Source organism: Podarcis filfolensis (assembly GCF_964270895.1).
Source record: "Podarcis filfolensis genome assembly, chromosome: W".
Taxonomy (NCBI): Eukaryota; Metazoa; Chordata; class Lepidosauria; order Squamata; family Lacertidae; genus Podarcis; species Podarcis filfolensis.
The window spans coordinates 36,916,350-36,936,907 of NC_139619.1; the positions used below are offsets into that span (position 1 = coordinate 36,916,350).

General features: G+C 43.1%; 1 protein-coding gene across 1 annotated transcript; it reads left to right on the forward strand.

Moving 5' to 3' along the window:
• Positions 1 to 12,233: 12,233 nt before the first annotated feature.
• On the forward strand, positions 12,234 to 12,770 carry LOC310753926 (U6 snRNA-associated Sm-like protein LSm3; the record flags this gene model as incomplete). The annotated part of the gene is made up of 2 exons (XM_083595268.1): positions 12,234 to 12,479; positions 12,708 to 12,770. The coding sequence occupies 2 exons, from the start codon at positions 12,234 to 12,236 to the stop codon at positions 12,768 to 12,770; spliced, it is 309 nt and encodes a 102-aa protein (XP_083451394.1).
• Positions 12,771 to 20,558: the final 7,788 nt, after the last annotated feature.

A 20,558-nucleotide genomic window follows, 5' to 3' on the forward strand; every position in this document is an offset into this window, starting at 1 on the left:
CAATTAATAAAAAGCTCATTTAATACTATACCTCTGTATATTTGTTTTTCATGGGTCTACTTTGTTTTTCTATGCTGTATACGCCATACTGTTCCTTTAAGTATATCGTTACTGCAAACACCTGTGGCTTGCTTCATATGTCCTATGCAATTGTGTATCAAGTATCAGCAGCTACACTATCTAGTGAGCACTGATCCTTAGCATGAATCTCACATATTCTGTTGAAAAATATTGGGTATGTACCTTTTATTGTGTTTTGTATACTCTGCTTTATTTTACAATGTGTATGCAGGTAGCTCAGTTTTGTTATCATTCATCGGTTGTATGCCTTGTATCTTATTTCCAGCTGATGAAGACTATTACAAAACAATAGTATCATTCTGGAGACACTGTCCTTTTGAGGCTTTTGAGACATCTTCCGTTGAAATTTTTGAGCTCAGGGACTTGAGAGCAGGATGTTGTTTAAGTTGGGGGGGGGAGGGATGTACTAGAAAAACTCTTGGCCTGCAGTTGTGTTTCTGAAGGTTCATCAACTGAGACTTCTGAGGTGGCTTCCTGTCTCCGAATGCAAGAGGAAGAAATGGACCAAAGGAAGTGTCATTTCACACAACACACAGTTAATTCATTTGTATTGTATTTGTTTGAGACATCACTGAAACTCTCTTTGTTGCAAGTGCCAGCTCTAGAGCAGAAAACGCCAAATGTGCTGAGAGGAGGAAGAGGAAGGTTAGACTTCTGCATGCAGTGCCACTTTTATTTTGAAAAATGCCCAAAGGCCCTTCATTATGACCAGACAAAATGTCACAAAATAGTGAGGTAAGCTTCTGAATCCACCAGAGCTCTTCTTCTTCAGGATGTGAGCAGGGGTGGGGGGACTGAGGGAAACAAAAATTTGGCTAGGTATTGAGGCCATATTGGTCAAAAGTTAGTTTTTGCTGTACGCTGCCTTAAAAGGGGGCTGGTTTGGGGGCTCACACACACACACACACACTGGCCTGTGTTCTACCTCCAAAGTCGGAGGCAGTTTGTCTCAGTTACTAGGAATAAAAAATGGACGGGACCCTTTCTCTCACTTTGTCTACCAATCCCCACACTTTCTCTTTTCTGCCCCCCCCATTTTGTCCTCCTTTTTCCCTGGATGAATTAAGCCAACGGTTGCATGAAATCAGGCCAAGGGCTGGCAATTGCCCATCTCTTTGCGAAAGGGGCAGTTCTGCCCCTTGGTTGGGGGAGAGACATCATTTGGCCTTCCATATATGTCTGTTTGGGGGGCTAACAAAGCAAGGATGCTGGCCCAGTGGCTGTTTCCAGGTCATTGGCATGGTTTCTTTCCTCTGTCTTCCTACAGGGTCTCTACATATTCCTGGCCTATGCAATCTACAAAAGCCAGGTAAGGGACAGCCACACTACGCAAGGGGGGGATTTGGCACCCTGTTTTCTCTGCAACAACTCTTCAGACTTTGAAAATGGGCTTGGAAGGATGTGATCAATGGCTTGTGAAACCAGCTAGGAAAGGGCATCTACCAGCTAGGAAAGGGTCACGGCCTTGGGGGTCCCTGAAATCTGCTGGATCCTCCCGTGTGTGTGTGTGTGGTGGCATTCTGACTACTTGTCATTCTGCTGGCGAGATTTCCTAGGGCAGGCTTGGCCAAACTTGGCACACCAGCTGTTTTGGGACTACAATTCCCATCATCCCTGACCACTGGTCCTGTTAGCTTGGGATGATGGGAGTTGTAGTTCCAAAACATCTGGAGAGCCAAGTTTGGCCATGCCTGTCCTAGGGTCATCCAAGTTCCCACTAGATCTTGTGCAAGCAATGCTAGTTTTCCCCATATACTTGGAACCCTAGGGGTCAAACCCCTGTGTAAGACGCAGCCACACCACAGAGCAGGAGTGCGGAAATCTCCAGCCTGTGGGACAATCTCAGTCCTCCAGGCAGCCTGAAAAGCTAGCTGCAAAGTCTGTTGCATGTCAGACAACTTTGCTCCCCAACTGACTCCTCTGTGGACAGATGACACCCAACGGAGGGTGGCAGTTGCTGCTGTTTTCCCCGCCTTTTCCTCTTCAGCTGAGGTAATAGCGACATACGACTAGCAGGTGCATTTTAAAATACCAGGATCCCTGCCCCCCACCATGGTGCCCCTCCCCCACAGGAATCAACCTGGACCCTGCAATTGTCACCTGAGGCTTTTTTTGTGTGCCCCCCGTTGGATATCTGGAGTGTGGCAACACAAGAAGTGGCCTTTTCTGTGGCGACTCCCTGCTTGAGGAATGCTCTCCCCAGCGAGGCTTACCTGCCACTTTCATTGCACCTCTTTAGGCACTAGGCGAAAACCAGGCCTTTGGCTTTTAACTATCTCTACAGCCTTTTAGAGTGGGTGGGATTGTTGTAAACAAAATCTGCCCTTTTCCCTTATGGGGTATCCAAGAGCCCGTATAGAGTCCTTACATAGGTTCCCTATTGGTAGGAGAAAATAACAGAAGCCAACCAGAGAATACTGAGAAGCAAAGCACCTAGTAAGCCTGATCTTTATTAAAGCTCTTGCAACAGGGTCCTCACTCATCACATCGCAGGAGGGAGGAGGAACCCAGAACAATGACGCGCAAGGCCTTATATAGACTTTTGAAATTGCCACCCTGTAGATCAAGACCACCCCCAGATACATCATACATACATCACAGAAGGGGTGTAACCTAAGACCACCCCCCAGATACATCATACCTACATCACAGAAAAGGCGGTCTAAAACAGAAATTTGAATGTTGTTTTTCCTATTTGCCAGGTTATCTGATTGCCTTTCCTGATTGCCTTTCCTGATAGTGTGTCACCCATTAAAATGCTGATTACTCAATTCCTGAGACAATGGGAAGGCTCCCTGACGCCCCCTCCCTCCTTGCAGGGAAAACATTTGGTCAGTTTGGGAATCAAAATGGTTTCAGGTCGGTCTTCCTGTGCTGATCTATGTGTGTGCTTGGCTGTTACACTTATGAACATTACCATATATCAAGACCTAAAAATTCCTATCACAATATCCCCCCTTTGGGGCTAGAATTTTTCTTTAAAATTTTTGCCCCACAAATAGTAACATGGTATGTTGTAAATGGATGCCTTTGTGTAAATATAGGATATCACATAAAAATAACACGTTGCATTGTTACTAAATTACTTGCGGCATTCTAACACTCTGGGAGAAACATTTACTCAATAGTGGTCTATGCTTTTCACTTAGCAGGAAGGTCCAGTAACAATTGAAAAATGCAGTTTGTTTTATTTATGCCTTTTGTGTGTGTGTGTGTTCTCAGGCGTCAAACTTAGCTCTCCTCCATCATACCACAGCAGCAACAATCCCTGGTGAATCCCTTTAGGGCTTTCATAAAGACCATGTCACCTTGCCATAGATTTGGACAGGTTTGGACATGTCGTGAGAGAGATGTCCTTGCCTTGACCTTTCAATGGGATCTTTTTATTATAGGCTCTAGTCTTGTACTGTGGGGAAGTTGCTCACTTGCTCTTAAAGGACGAAAAAGCTAGTTGCAGCCTGGATACACTTGTTGAATTCAAACTGAGTCCAATTAGAATTTAGATAGCACCATGGTTCTCAACTTTTCAAACCAATCTGTAAAAAAAGGAAAAAAAATTCTTAAAATGAGCACTTGTCCAAATTAATCAATTTAACTCTATAAGGGATCATTCCTGCTAAACCAAAGCATATACACCTTCATGCATCTGCTGTTGCATGGATCCTGAAGTTTGCTTTTTTTATTTTTCGTGAAATGAATTAAAACAATTTTAAAATGGGTAGAGAAGGTTGGCACACTGCAGAGAGTGCCAGGTGGAACATGATCTAATCTAAATACTGGATTACACAATAGCCTGATCTATCAGAAGGCTCAAAATGCATGAGAATCCTCCACTGGTGTAAGCAATAAGACACCATACATTGAACATAAAAACAATTACAGTACACAGAATAATTGGGTCCCCCCTTTGTGGAAATAACATACTGTCAGACACATTTTAGCATTCCTACATAATATCACACAACAAACTAATTAAATATCAGTTGCATATCTTGAGGCAATTGTGATCTTTTACATACATGGCGTGGAGCATTTCAATCAGGAGGCTGTTGCAGGTCCCCGCTCAGGTGCTTGTGGTACAGGTACTCCTCCGCTTGCATGCTCAGGGACCGGACGTCGGCCAGCTGCATCAGAAGCTGGCAGAACTTGTCTGCGGCGTGTGGGTAGTTGCAGAGGGTGTACTCCATCAGGGCTGCGTTGGCCTTTTCCTAGGCTTCCTTCACCACACTTGAATTCTCCACGAATTTTACATCTGCAGCAGGGGGGAAGGGAAATAAGGGGGGGATGCATTGAATGGGGTAACTTCTCTTGAATGGAGGGACTTCCTCCTGGGCACACAGGCCGCAAACATGGAAGGTGTCGCTTGCAAAGCTCGCACAAGCCATCGGCTGATATCTGCAAAACGGCTGAGGTTGATGGAGAGGCTCCCCTGTGAGGAGAGCCTGCAGCGGTCGGGGCTTTTTAGTGTAGAGAAAAGGGGACCGGAGGCGACCTGATGGAAGCATAAACAATTGCATGTGGTGTGGAGAAAGCGGAGTTTTCCCCCTCCCTCTCGCATGATGACACCAGAACTCGTGGGCATCCAATGAGGCTGAATGTTGGAAGATTCAGGACAGAGAAAAGGAAGTAGTTCTTCAAGCAGCGCAACATTAAACTATGGAACTCCCTCCCACAGCAGGCAATGATGGCCACCAATTTGGAGAGCCTTGATGGAGGTTTGGACAAATCCATGGAGGAGGAGGAGATGAGCCACAATTACTGCGCTCTGCCTCCATGGTCAGAGGCAGTGACGCTTCTGAATACCAGATGCAGGAAACCACAGGAGGGGAGATCTGCTCTTGTGCAAGGATCCTGCTTGCTGGTTTCCCACAAGCATCTAGTCAGCCACTGTGAGAACAGGACTAGATAGCACATTGGCCTGATCCAGCTAATGGCTCTTCCTACCTTCATAAGCTTCATCTGGCCATCTGCCTGGATGAACAGGGTCTGACCTTGCCAGCCTTATGCTTTGCAGATGAGCATCAGGCTGGTAAAGGCTATGCAAGATAAATAAACCATATCTGACAAGCGATTCTTCTTCTTACTTTCTGATGTTCCCTAAACAAACCTTCACTTCAAAGCCACTCTGTTGTGTTCCTCTCTAAACACCAGCTGGAGGGATTGGGGCTTAATCTGTTTGGCCTTCCCAGGTGAAAATAGGGCTCAGCTGACATGGAAACCATGATCCAAGGTGCCTCAAGCAGCTCAGCCAAAGAACAAGGGGTAGGAGGATGAGAGAGACGGGTGTGAAGGTGCAGTGATAAGCACATCCCTCTTAAGCTGTCACCCACCTGCCTGAAAATGTGCCTGCTCTATGCACACTGCTCTTGAAAACTCGGCAAAAGCTGTCAATGCAAACTTCCTTCCTTGGGCCTGACTTCATCTGTGGGGCGTGGAGGGGGGCCACTGGGGGAGGGCAGGGGCCAAGCAACAGCAGTGGGAGGGGGCTTTAGCTCAATGGTGGGCGGCCACCTGTTCCTCCTATTCTTGCCACGCTCACAAGGGGGAGATGAGACAGGGCCTTTTTTAAAAAAAAGTTTTTTATTTATACAACAAGAAAAAACACACACACACAAATACCAAATTACACACAAATTACAAAAATAACCATATACACATAATTTTCTTAGCAAACAATAAAACAGCTATTGGTCTTAACACTAAAGACCCAACCTCCCGTCTATTCCATATTTCAAATTCATATTACTTTTTGCCAGTACACACTTTTATCATAATTAAACTTATTCTCAATAAATCTAATTTCTTATATCTACCTTGCAAGTATTACTGAAGTTCCTCGAATGCTGCAACAGAATTTAAACTACTATATTTATTTTTCAGATAGTCTTTGAAAACCTCCCATTTTGAAACAAATTCCTGTTTTGATTTATTCTTTATTTTTTCTGATAAACCATCTAATTCGGCATATTCTGTCAGCTTTTGGATCCAATCTTGTATAGAGGGGATTTCATTACTCTTCCATTTTGCTGCGATCAAAACTCTTGCTGCCGCTGTCGCATATAAAAAGATACCCTTCCTCTTTTGTGGAATATCCAAATCTGTTATTCCCAGGAGGTAGGCCTCTGGTTTTTTATTGAAAGAGATCTTTAGCATTTTTTGCAGTTCTACATGGATACTCTCCCAGAATACCTGTATTTTCCTACATGTCCACCACATATGGTAGAATGTTCCTGATTCACCGCATCTCCAACAATTACTTGACACATTTTTATACATTTTTGAAAGTTTCCATGGTGTTAGATACCATCGATGTTGCATTTTTTGAAAGTTCTCTCTAATCGTGTAACAATTTGTGAATTTCCAATTGATCTCCCATAAATTTTCCCATTGGGCCATGGTTATTGAATGGCCAAAATCCTGGGACCACCTCACCATTGCCACTGTTACCTACTCCTCCTTGACTGTCCAGTCAAGAAGGAGTTGATAAGTTTTGGAAAGAGTTTTTCTTTTAGAATTTACAAGATCAGATTCGAATCGGGAAATTTCTGTTGAGAACCCCTTTTGTTTGTCAGATTTAAATTTTTCAAATAACTGATGGTATTGGAACCAGTCTGAGATGTGTTCTCTTATTTCCTCAAAGTTTTTTAATTTTATTTGGTTATCTTCATTTTTTAGAAGTGCTTTATATGTTGGCCACCTTTCCTGAGTATTTTTCCGTTTTACTGCTACGGCTTCTATTGGAGAAGTCCACCACGGGACTTTAGGTTCCATCAGGTCTTTATATTTTTCCCATACAGCAAAGAGTGATTTTCTTCTTATATGGTTGGTAATTTTTTTATGGATTTTTGCTTTTCCATATATCAGGTAGGCGTGCCGTCCCCAACGGTTGTCAAAACCTTCCAGGTCCAAGAAGTCCGGATCCTGCAACGTGCACCAATCTTTTAGCCAGGTGAAACAGGCTGCCCCGTAGTAAAGTTTTAAGTCGGGTAGGGAAAAGCCTCCTCGCTCTTTTATATCTATTAAGATCAGGTGTTTAATCCTAGGTTTCTTCCCTTCCCACAGGAATTTGGAAATTTCTCTTTGCCATATCCTAAGACAACCTGCTTCGCCCAGTATTGGAATCATTTGAAATAAAAAGATTAATTTTGGAAGCACATTCATCTTTATAATGGAAATCCTACCCAGAAATGTTAATTTTAGTTTACTCAGGTTACAAAGTTTTTTCTAATCTCTAACCAAGTTTTGGTGTAATTATCCTGAAATAAGTTTATGTTCTTGGGGGTGATCCAAATACCCAAGTATTTCGCTTTTGAGGAGATTTTCAGGCCCAATATTTTTTCTAAGTCGTCCTTTTCTTCTGTGGTTACATTTTTAACAAGCATTTTTGTTTTTGTTATATTCAGCTTAAAGCCTGCCACTTCTCCAAATTCTTTAATCAATTCCAGCACTCTTTTCAGACTTTCTTTAGGGTTTTCAGTCATAACAAGTAAATCGTCTGCAAAAGCTTTAATTTTATATGTTTTGTTTCCCAGAGTGATGCCTTTAACAAGCTGATCCTTTCTTATCTGATTGTTCAAGACTTCCATCACCAAGATAAATATCAGTGGTGACAGTGGGCAGCCCTGTCTGGTTCCCTTGTTTATTTTGCACTCCTCAGTAATTCTTCCATTGATGATCAATTTTGCATATTGTTCCGAATAGATGGCATTTATTCCTTTACAAATATTTTCTCCCAGTCCAATTTCTTCCATTAATTTTTTCATAAATTTCCAGGACACGTTGTCAAAAGCTTTTTCAGCGTCCACCAACATAATAGCTGCTGGTTTATCAATTTTAATATCCAAATATTCTAATACATTAATCACACATCTCATGTTGAATTGCATAAATCGTCCGGGAAGAAATCCGGTTTGATCTTTATGAATTATCTCTTTCAGTACCATTTTTAATCTATTTGTAAGAATGTCTGCAAATATCTTGTAATCGTTATTTAGCAGTGCAATGGGTCTGTAATTGGCCATGTTTGAGGCATCTGTTCCCTGTTTGTGGATAAGAGTAATAAAGCTGTCCTTCCAGGTTTTCGGTAGCTTTCCAGTTGCCAGAATATTATTCATTAGGTCTTTCATGGGAAGAAATAATGCTTGTTCTAACTTTTTATAGTAATTAGCTGGGAGAGCATCTGCGCCCGGTGTCTTTCCTAATTTTGATCTCTGTATAGCTTGTTGCACCTCCATAGCTGTTATTGGTGAGTTCAAGATTTCAGTTTTTTCCTTAGGTATTATTGGTAGTTTATTTTTGCCCAAATAATCAATTATTTTTTTCTAGAGTCTCTGGACCTTCTTTATATAGTTTCCCGAAAAAACTAGCAAAATTTTTACTAATTTCCTTCGGTTCTTGAATCCATTTGTCTTCAATTTTAATTTTATTGATAATTCTATCTTCCTTTTTCTTCTTTAATTGCCAGGCCAGAAGTTTGCCAGGTTTATTTGCAAACTCAAAATTTCTATGTCGCAACCATTTTATCTTCCATTCTATCTCTTCGTTTATTATCATGCAGAATTGCGTCTGTAAAATTTTTATATTTTGCTTAATTAGTTCATCATCTGGTTTTTGGAAAAGGATCCTTTCCTTTTTTCTAATTTCCTCCCAAATCTCCATTTTCTTCTTCTCCTTTATTTTCCTTCGGAATGCGTTTTGTTGGATAAAGAAGCCTCTTATGACGGCTTTACCCGCGTCCCAAACCGTCTCTAGATCTACTCCTTGATTTAAATTAAACTTAAAATATTCTTCTGAGATTTGCTTGGCCTTCTGTACAGTTTTTTCATCGTTTAACATACTCTCATTAAGTTGCCACCTTTTAATCTTTTCTTCTTTTCCTTTAAAGTTAACCCAGACTGCGCTATGATCTGAAATTGTCCTTGGATGGATTTCTGCTTTTGTAATATTATTTAATAAATCCTTTGTTGTCCAGATCGCGTCAATTCGTCCCGCCGATTTATGTGGCTCTGAATAGTGTGTAAATTCTTTCTCTGTTGGATTCTTAAACCTCCAAGCGTCAAACAAATTCAGGAGTTCTATTAATTGGAAAAATGTAGTTGGGAGTTTGTTCTGCCTCTTTTCTTTCTTCTTTATTGTTCTGTCCATGTTTGGATTGACTACTCCATTAAAATCTCCTAATAATATAATCCCCCCCCCCCTAGATATTCTATGACTTTTTCTTCCAAGAATTGATAGAATTCGGATTTTCTTTCATTTGGTGCATAAATTCCAATAACTATCACTTTTTCATTATTGATCTTAACTTCTATAATCACTGTTCGACCTTTTTCATCATTGTAAAGCAGTTTTGGCTCCAGCTGAGGTTTTACATAGATTACCACCCCTCTCTTTTTTTCTTTACTTGATGCAATAAACTCAAGCCCCAATCTTTTATTTATTAATACTCTTTTATGTTTTTCCGCTACATGGGTTTCTTGCAGACAGATTAGATCATATTTTTGCTTAACCAGAATATGTTCCACCTTGTTCCTTTTTGATTTTTCATTTAAACCATTTACGTTCCAAGTAATAAATTTATAATCCATACTTTATTTCTTATGATACGTGAACGGATTAATAAAAAATAAAAATAAAAAAATTACACATTCAAGGTCTCAGTATACGTTTAATAAATTCCCTTCTTAGATCTGTCTCCTAACTCTCAACTGTTTGTTCAATTTCCTCTGATTCTCCCAACAATTGCCTTTTCCCTCCGAGCTCTTTCCGGTACTTTCTCCAGAACTTGTCCGCATCTAATGCCACAAGCACTTTCTATGTTTCCCTTTAAATAAAAAGGAGATGCCTTCAGGGTACTCCCACCTATAGTCCACTGCCTTTGCCTTTAGTGCCTCGGCTAGAGGTTTGTAAGCTTCTCTCTTTTTTATCAATCGATTTGGGATAATCTTGTGGACGATAATATCATTTCCTTCCGACTTGAATTTCTTCTTGTTGCTAGCTTGTAAAATTCTATTTCTGAAATCCATAGAGTTAAAAGAGACCAAACAGTCAGCCGGCCAGTTATTTGCTTTTGCTGCATTAGATTTGACTCTAAATGCTTTTTCTATTTTTTGTGTTACTTCTGCTTCTTCTAGGTCTAACCAAGCTGCTAGCTCTTTTGAGATTTTTTTCTCAATTATTTCCTCTGCGTCCTCTGTTATTCCTCTGAATCTTAGGGTATTCTCCCTTCTCTGCATTTGCAACATCGCAATAGAGTCCAAAGTTGAATCCTGCTGCGCTTTCAGATCTGCTGTTTCTTTCCTTATCTTATCGCATTCCCTTTTCAACTCTCTATTTTCATTTTGTAATTTTTTCTGAGCTTCCTCTAGGTTCTGTGTTTTAACTTTAAGGTCTAGCACTATTTTCATCAGTTCTGAATTTTTCTGCACTAAATTGTTGACCTGAGTTGATAACTCAGCTGTTATTTTCACATTTTCATCTATTTTAACTCCCATTGAAATAAGTTTTTCTTTCGTTGCTTTTGCCTTTTCATTTACATTATTTTTAAAATCTTGGATATCTTTCTTCAAACTTAAAATTAATTCTCTCATATCTAGTGGTTGATCCATGTCAATTACAGAAGTTCTCCTGATTTGTGAGGCAGAAACTGCCGCAGAACCTGACACAGTTGCTTTTTTACCAGACATCACTAAGAAATTCAATTAACTCACAAGGTAATTTGTTCTCTTTCTTTTTTTTTTTAATAGATTTTTATTAGTTTTCCATACATTCAAATCATTTATCCAAATTTTACCAAATTTTAACAAAATTCATATTTTGGACTTCCTTCAACTTCCCTGACAATCATCCATTTTTACCCTTTAATGTGCATTTCTTTAATAGCATTGCCATTTGTCTTCCCTCCTTTTTCTTTCTTTTTGTCTTACAGACTGGATATCAATTAAATTCAATCTTTCTTAATACAATCGAGACAATATTTCCAATGTGATAATTAATAAATGTCAATTAAATTCAATCTTTCTTAATACAATCACGACAATATTTCCAATGTGATAATTAATAAATGTCAATTAAATTCAATCTTTCTTAATACAATCACGACAATTTTACCAGTCTGATAATAATCTCCGGCCTATGTATCCACTAATTCTTTATATTCACCAGTTTCACTAGATATATTTAAAATTGATTATGAACAATTATCTAATTAGTTACAGCCAAGCATCAATACAGCAATATCACAAATTCATCAGATCAAATAAATATAATAAATGATTGCAATCCTTGCGTTCACTTACTCATTCAGGGTAATAGATCATATATATAAATCTTTAAACAGGTTAGCGGTTCAGTTAATCAGCACCTTACAACAAAACTAATGACATCTGATACCACTATCAGCTGTCTTAGCTACCAATAGATAGTGAAAGGCAAAGCAAACAAAAACAAAAAACAGCAACAAAAACACACACACAAAAAAACACAAGGCAGAACCACACAAGTCGAAAACCACATAAAAACACAACCAGAAAAACAACAAAAATGAAACAAACAGAGAAACAAAACAAACAAAACAAAACAAAATACCCAAAAAGAAAATTACAAAAGAAAGAAACAAAGAAAAGATGGGAGGGTAAGAGAAAAATAAAGCAAGAGAAAGTAATAATAATAGTGCAATTTATAATTTGTAAAGGAATAAAGAGGGGGAAGAAAATACGAAAAGTATATATAAATAATAAGAAAAGAGCTGGGGAGTATTTTCAATTAATAATGTACAATGCCATAATATTATGTGCTATTAAATTCTCTCTAGATGTTACTCTTCCAGAGGCAACAGGAATGCTATTCCAGTAATGGGGTATAGGGTCTATAAAAATTTATGAAACCTTGTCTCTTTCAGCAGATTATGATGCAGCGCTTTGGAATCTTCACTAGTTGCAGATCTTGCAAAAATCCCTGTAATTGCTCTTATAAGTCTTATTAGAGGAACGTCTTTTTCAAAAGAGGGCCTTTTGAAGGCTAACTGGGAAGACACAGCGGGCCCTCTGGGGGTGTCGCCAAAATCTCTCCTCCCTCCCTCTCACTTCCAACACTCAGCCTAGAACCACAGAATTCTGGCCTCACTTCCAAAAGAGCATTGGAGGGGCTTTGAAAAAATGGCGGACGAGGTGGAGCAGCAACAAACCACAAATACTGTAGAAGAGCCCTTGGATCTCATCAAGCTTAGTCTTGATGAACGAATTGATGAAAAAATGAGAAATGACCGAAAACTTCGAGGCAGATTATTTGCTTGTTGCCAGCACTTAAATAAGATTTTGGGTGATGTTGAGGAGACTGTGACAACAATAGAAATGGATGAAGAAACCAATGAAGAGATTTATAAATCTACCAAAAGGAATACAGTGGTACCTCGGGTTAAGTACTTAATTCGTTCCGGAGGTCCGCTCTTAACCTGAAAGTGTTCTTAACCTGAAGCACCACTTTAGCTAATGGGGCCTCCTGCTGTCGCCGCGCCGCCAAAGCACGATTTCTGTTCTCATCCTGAAGCAAAGTTCATAACCTGAGGTACTATTTCTGGGTTAGCGGAATCTGTAACCTGAAGCGTATGTAACCCGAGGCACCACTGTATTCCGATGCTGTTTGTCCGAGGAGATGGAGTTGTACTTGTAGCTCCTCCACTGTGGGTTGGCTGAAACCATGAAGAAAATGGTCATTGTTTCAAAAATGTTCAAACACTGTCTTCTGATACCCTTAAACATTAAGATTCTGCCCTTAATTCTGAAAGACCATCCAAACCTGATTTGCTGTGAAGGCGTAAGATCATTTGGCATATAAGTTGATATAAGGGTCTCCCCCCGAAATAACTTAAGTGCAGGTGTCTTTATGTGTCAAATCAGTGGATATAACCATTTTAGTTGCTCTTGTGGCCGCTGATCTTTTTAAAGAAATAAATCTGTTTGGGGTTTTTTTGTTTGCATGTGTGTATAAGCACTTTTCCCATTAAGGGGGGGTGGGCATTGTGTGGGATGTGAAACACAAAAGCAGTCAAGTACAACATTCCTAGAGTGAACATGTTTACACATGGGGAGGAATGTTTGTTCAGCCAGCAGGTAAACTTCCTGTTTCCTTCTAGGCTGGGACAGACTTCCTTTGCATGTGACTAGAGGTGGGTGTGGCCTCACCTGAGCAGGTAATGACAAAAGCACAGGGCAGGGCAGCCATCTCTCTCCTTTTGACTACATCCATCAAAGAAGCAACATCTGCTTAGCCAAAGATGCCCTCTTGGCTTCCAGCCAAGAGAGGACAAAGGGACTGTCTTCTTATGAGATAGTTTCCAGGTATATGTTACTTTTCTAAGCTAAGTCTGCCTTCTGGAATCCTATTGTGAACAGAATGATATGTGAGTAAACTCTCTTTATACTTTTATAGAAGACTGTGCCGTGTCTTATCTTTTATGAGGGAATAAGGGGAAAATACCAGAACAGTTATTATAGAGGTTTTAGCGAGCCTGAGCAAATGCATCCGCTGCAAGTTTAAAAGGGAGAATGTTATTCTGCTAAATTGTGAACTTGTTAACACATGTTGGAAAGGCTATTATCAGACAATATATCCTCTCCTGCATCCCTGAACATTCCCACACACTAGAAAAGGTTCAGAAAAGGGCCGTCAGAATGACCAAGGGGAGGATGGAGCAACGGATGGAGGCTGCAGCACTGGGGACTTTTTGATTTGGAGAAAAGGTGAGTAAGAGGCAGCGTGTCAGAAGTTTTGACTCCACAGAGTGGGAAGTGACAACGGCAGGATGTTTGTGTCACTGTGTTCCATGAAGTGGGACTATTGTCATTTGTTCTTTTTCTCTTTAATAATAATAATAATAATAATAATTTAAAAAAATAAAAAAAATTATTTATATCCCGCCCTCCCCAGCCGAAGCCGGGCTCAGGGCAGCTAACAACACTAAAATAGTGCAACATTATAAAAACATTATAAAAATTAAAATCAAAATTGATGGCAACCATAAACTAAAGTTCTGTAAAGATTGCCAAAGGAGGGAGTCAGGCTGCGCCCTGACCAAAGGCCTGGTGGAACAGCTCTGTCTTGCAGGCCCTGCGGAAAGATGTCAAGTCCCGCAGGGCCCTTGTCTCTTGTGACAGAGCGTTCCACCAGGTTGGAGCTGCAGCCGAAAAAGCCCTGGCTCTAGTTGAGGCCAGCCTAACCTCTCTGTGGCCTGGGACCGTCAAGATGTTTTTATTTGAAGACCGTAAGTTCCTCTGTGCGGCATACCAGGAGAGGCGGTCCCGTAGGTACGAGGGTCCTAGGCCGTATAGGGCTTTGAAGGTTAAAACCAGCACCTTAAACCTGATCCTGTACTCCACCGGGAGCCAGTGCAGCTGGTATAGCACCGGATGAATGTGATCTCGCAGCGAAGACCCCGTAAGGAGTCTCGCCGCGGCATTCTGCACCCGCTGGAGTTTCTGGGTCAGTCTCAAGGGCAGCCCCACGTAGAGCGAGTTACAATAATCCAGTCTGGAGGTGACTGTCGTGTGGATCACAGTGGCTAGGTCAGGGCGAGAGAGGTAAGGAGCCAACTGCTTAGCTTGGCGGAGATGAAAAAATGCCGCCTTTGTTATAGCTGCAATCTGCGCCTCCATGGAGAGGGAGGTATCGAAGATTACACCCAAACTCTTAACGGACGATGCTGGCACTAATTGCACCCCCGCAAGAGATGGGAGTTGCCCCCTCAATCCCATATCGTCCTGTCCCAGCCAGAGGACCTCTGTCTTCGAAGGATTTAACTTCAACCGGCTCCCACGTAACCATCCAGCCACAGCTTCCAAGCATCTGATCAGTGTGTCTGGGGCCGAGTCAGGATGGCCATCCATCAACAGATAGAGTTGGGTGTCATCAGCATACTGATGGCAGCCCAGCCCAAAACTCCGGACAAGCTGGGCGAGGGGGCGCATAAAGATGTTAAAAAGCATCGGGGAGAGTATTGCACCCTGGGGCACTCCACACACCAAGGAGTGGCGCGATGACAATTCCCCCCCAAGCGCCACCCTCTGTCCCCGACCAGAGAGAAACGAGCGCAGCCATTGAAGGACTGTGCCCTGGATCCCCACGTCGGCAAGGCGGTGGTCCAGGAGTTCGTGATCGACCATGTCGAAGGCTGCTGACAGGTCTAGAAGAATCAGCAGCCCCGACCCGCCTCGATCCAGCTGCCTGCAGAGATCATCTGTTAGGGCGACCAGAGCCGTCTCGGTCCCATGACCAGCGCGGAAGCCGGACTGGAATGGATCCAGAGCTTTGCTGTCTGATGCTAGAGAGGGAGGGAGCCATGTTGCAGTGCTCCGTGTGTGTTTATACTGTATGTAAATAAAGTACAGTGGTACCTTGGGTTACATACACTTCAGGTTGCATACTCCCCTAACCCAGAAATACTACCTCGGGTTAAGAACTTTGCTGGCCACGTGACCCGGAAGTGTCTCCGGACATTGCTGGCCCCCGGCCTCTTAAGTGAGATGGGCGCACAACCCTAGAGTCGGACACGACTGGCCCGTAGGGCAGGGGTACCTTTACCTTTACCTTACCATGCAATCATTTAAAATTTTTGAGTCCTTTTTACCTCTAGGTCCAAATCTGTAGGCCTTTACAATTGTAGATTCCACCTCTCCCTTTGTTAGGTCCCAAAAGGACACAAATTCCTGGACGCTTTCAATTTCCTTGTTCAATCTCTGGTAGACCTCTCAGATGAAGATATGTCTCTCTTTCCTTAAGTTGTATAAATGCTATTGCTGTTTGCGATTCTTCCTGTGATCTTTCTAAGTCTGAAAGTTTAACAGTTTCAATCTCTGATACTCTTTTCTGCAAACCTGCAACTTCTGTTTTGACCTCTTGGAGATCTTTGTGCAGAATTCCAAAGTCTTTTTTAAATTCCTGGAGACAGAGCGTATTAGCTCTGACCTCTGTTGCAAGACTCTGCAAACCCTGCTTATTGTCTTTCATAAACTCCAATATTTGCTCTTGGAAAGCCTGGTCTTTAGATTCTCTTCTAGTGTGTGGTTTTTTCCCCTGCTCTCCCACCATAACACCGTTGGTGACTCAGATTTCCAAGGTCAAAGATGCTTTTATTTCCACAGAGTCAGGAGTAAAGAGCTAGTAGTCATGCAACAGCTCCAGTTTGCGGAACAAGACAGTTAAAATACAGTCCCAATTTTTTTCCAACCTTTCTTATTTATTTTCCTTTTTCACTCCTCAAGCAATTCAAATATGTTGCCAGTTTTCAATTTAAGGGTTAAAATTCAGTTCAGCCTGCTGCAGCACTTCAAAGTATCCCAGTAGGAAACGAAAGTAATTGACATTCCTTCATTGTTGCATCACAATGGCTGCTCTCTGCTCTGACCGAGTCACCCTTCCAGAGAGTCAAGTGGCTTTTAAAAGTCCTTTTTGAAAGCTTTTGCAGGTATTTCAGTAATGTTAAATTCTCTCCCCCCCCCCTCCCTGCTTTTGGGGGGATAATAGATTCAGTCTTTGGAAGTTTAAAAATCTCTAACTCTTTTCTCTTGCATTGGAAAACGTCTCTGTTTTCCTATTCTATCAGCAGGTAGGGACTGGCTTCTGTTTTTAAAATTCCCTTTCCCTTATCCAGATTGTTTCAAATTTTTAATCCAAATGTAAAATGTTGTACTGCTGTTTTGCTTGGACACGAAGGGAAGCAGACATGTTTTTTCCTTTGTTCCTGAACTATGCTGAATAAACGCCTGTAAATATGCTTACATATGTCTCTGTCCTCCACTTCCGTTGTGAGAAGTTATTCACTCTGCTGATTAAAGAGTGCCAAGTCTCTAAAGGTCTCTGAGGCTTGTGTCACTGATTGATGCTGATACGGAAGGGGGGGGCATGTCTTCTTCACCTCCTTCTTCGCTACAATATATCCATTTATTTCCGAGTCCAATTGTCAATGTCAAAAGGGACTAAAATCTATAAAATTCATAGAAAATCAACGTGCCAATTTGCTCAATTTCTCTAGGACTCCATGACACCTCCCCTGTCCTCCATAATCCCTCAAGCAAGGTGTCAAGACCCTAATCCTGTCAAATCACTCTGCCAAGCCTTTCCTCCGGGCAATGCCAGGTGGAAGACTATGCATACATGGACCATTGTCTTCTCATCACCGGTACTCAGGATGTGCTTATCTGCACATATCTCCAGCTCTGCATATTCCCCCTCCCTTCTCCATATGTTAATCCTGTGTAACCCAACCTCTTCTTAATGTATTCATGATGTAACTGGGATGTATTTTGCACTGTATTCTGGGACATGGAGGGAAGTTTCAAAAGTTCATGTCACCCCTTTCTCGCTGTTCAATCTCGCCTTGAACCTGTTGCGCAATAAACTTGGATCTTCTGCAGCTTGCTCCTGTCTCCGGCTGAGCTCATTTTCCTCCGCAGGGACCCGCGGACTTAGTCCGACGAGCTGGGTGGCAGAGCAGCCTCGCACCCAGATTTTACCGTAACAATGCTGTTCCGAGAACCGGAGTTCTCCCGGCTGTCGGCTGGAGCCAGCTGGGGGCCTGCCAATTGCCCCCGTCTCTCCGGACGCATCCCAACACATTATCCCCCTGCTGAAATCCTGCAACTGTTCATACTATGATTAGAGTTGGAGGGCAACTAGTTGAGCCCACTTTTGCAATGCGATAGGGCAATAATGCCCCTCAGGATGGCCATACAGTGGTACCTCGGTTTACGAACTTAATCCATTCTGGAAGTCTGTTCTTAAACTGAGGTGTGCTTTCCAGGGCTGTCTTAAGCATATGCGGCACAGGGGTGCAAAGATCTGCCCGGTGCCCCCCCCCCCGGTTACCCAGTCCCAGGTAGCCAGGAGGGCGGAGCCGGCTGGCTGCCTCAGTGTCTCGCTGACTTGGTTGCTCCCAAACTCGCAGCGCAGAAGAGCCCACCGCGGCACTCTGACCGATGGGCAGGCTCTTCCCCAGACTCAACTCTTGGGCCCTGGACTCTTGGCCTGGTGCCCCTGAGAGCCTGGCGCCCAGGTGCCCCGCACCCCTATTGCCTATGGGTAAGACGGCCCTGGTGCTTTCCCTAATGTGGAACTCACTTCCACAGGAGGAAGGGGTGGCCTCCAACTGGGATGGCTTTGAAAGAGGATGAGACAAATCCACGGAGGAGGAGGGGGCGGACTAGGGATGGCTCCTAGCCAGGATGGCTCTGCTCTGTCTCCACAGTTGGAGGCAGGAATCTGGCAGGGACTGGCAGGGCGCTGACGAGTGTGCACTGGGGGAAGGAGGCATGGAGTCAGACTCAGGAGCGGGGGGCAGTGGGTTGTGGAGGCCTGTGGCAGCCAGGAATCAGAGGCAGAGGCAGCTTCCAAGCTGGAGGAAGAGGCAGGCTGGGCAACTGAACCGCCAGGCGCCTCCCCTGCACTATGTCTCCCCAACCAAGAAGGGACTGAAGAGGGAAGAGCAGAGGCATCTTCCATGCAGGTGTAGCCTCTGGCTACATGCACACAGCCCACTGGGGAAAGGTGCATATGGGGGAGGGGGAGTGGTTCCTGGTTGCTGCAAGTGCTTCCTAGAGCACAGACCTGGGACAGCTGCTTAGTTCTTAGATTGGTGTGTGTGGCTATCCAAGATAGCACAAGAGGGTTCTTGTGCTCGGATTTTGCTTGTGGGGTCTCCCTCTGGCATCTGGGGGGGGGGCACTGTGAGAACAGGATACTGGACTAGATGGGCCCCCATTGGCCTGATCCAACAGAGTGTCATGATGTTCTTCTGTAAGGAAATCATCCCCATCCTACACCTGTGTTGCTTCTGGAGACGTGGCCCTGCTCAAGCCTTACCCAACTGCCAGGAAGAGGACGAAGGTGACAATCAGGGCACAGAACGAGACACCACAGCCAACAAAGGTCAAGGTCTTCAGGGTTGACTCCTCCTCTGCACTCCTCTGCTCAAACACACAGGAACAACTTGCTAAGCAGAGTCAGCTTACTGTTAGGCAAAGTGAGGCAACTGCCTCAGTTGGCGGGTGTTGGGGTAGGGGCAACCCCTGGCTATTCCACCCAAGGCCCTCCCCAGCCATTCCCTTTTATTGGTGGATAGAGTTGGGTAGGCCACACAGGATGTCCTGCAAACCACCGCCACCCATCCTCAAAAAGCCCACTTGACTGAGGTGTGGTCGACTGTCCCATTATTATTATTATTATTATTATTACTACTACTACTACTACTACTACTACTACCATTTATTACCCATTCATCACCCCAAAGTCCCAGGGCAGGTTACAACAACTAAAGCACAACATTAAAATCAATTTAAAACAACTTAAAATTGTTGGGAAAAAGCAAATACATTCCCTTCTCTTGAGCTTCTATTTCATGCATGTGTTGCTTCAAACCACATGAGGACGCTGTTTGCCTAGCAATCTATCCAACACTTGCTTGTGGCCTCTATAAGTTAACTGCACCACTAAAAGCTGAACCATTTTGTGCTCTCTCTTCCAACATGTTGAGACAAGATGTCTGGTACTTCGGACTTCCGGTTAGCGCCAGCGCTTAATGGCGGATCTCACCCGGAGCTCCGGGAGAGATCTGCTTCGTGGGTTCGGGTCCTGTCAGCTACGGCGAAGCGGGGACCCTCAAAAATCACAGGCGCGTTGCCTGTGAACCGGAGACTCGGCGGGCACCTTTGCGCCCCCCCGACGCTGTGAAATAGCCTTTTTAAAGGCTGCGGAGCAGCGGAGGGGTTTTGGAGCGGTGCTGAGAGTCGTCTTCACCCAGCCTGCGAAGCGAAGCCGCGTCGCCATTAGCGGAGAGCGCTGATTTCTTCCGGTGAAATTGGATTAAAAGAACAACTATCCGTGAGTAGGATTGACCGCTAAAATATAAATTGGACTCTAAAAGCAAAGAAATTGGGCACCGAGACGGACAAGCACTAAAAAGGAAGTCTGCTTTCCGTTCTGTAGCAAGATCAAAGCGAAAGGCACTCTAGCTGTAACTGCTTGAGAGGAAATTTGTGGGAATTAAGAAATCCACCACCAAAGCAAAGAACTCCCTCCCCGAAGGCAGGAGGGGGGGGAAGAAGATTTTAAAGTGTTTCCCTGCCAATTTAAAAGAATTGAATTAAGTACCGCTGCTCTTTTACCTGGGATCGGACTGCCGGAGAAAAGGAACCGGCTAAGGACTGTTGCTATAAGAAGGCTAAAAAGTATCTTTAATTGACTTTGGCTACTTCCAACTTGAAACATTGATTTTGTTGCATTGCAAAGTTACTTACAGGACATTATTGATTGGGATCCCCTTGAAAGAGAAAAGAAAAATTGGAAGGGACTAGGAAACTTTTGTTATTTTTTTTTGAAGAGTGTGGGACTATTTTGAGAAGTAAAGAATTGACTCTACGCCCTCTAGAGGACTTACAAATTGTTTCAGCAACAAGTGGAGTTTAAAATCTGAGAACTTTTGTTTGATAGCT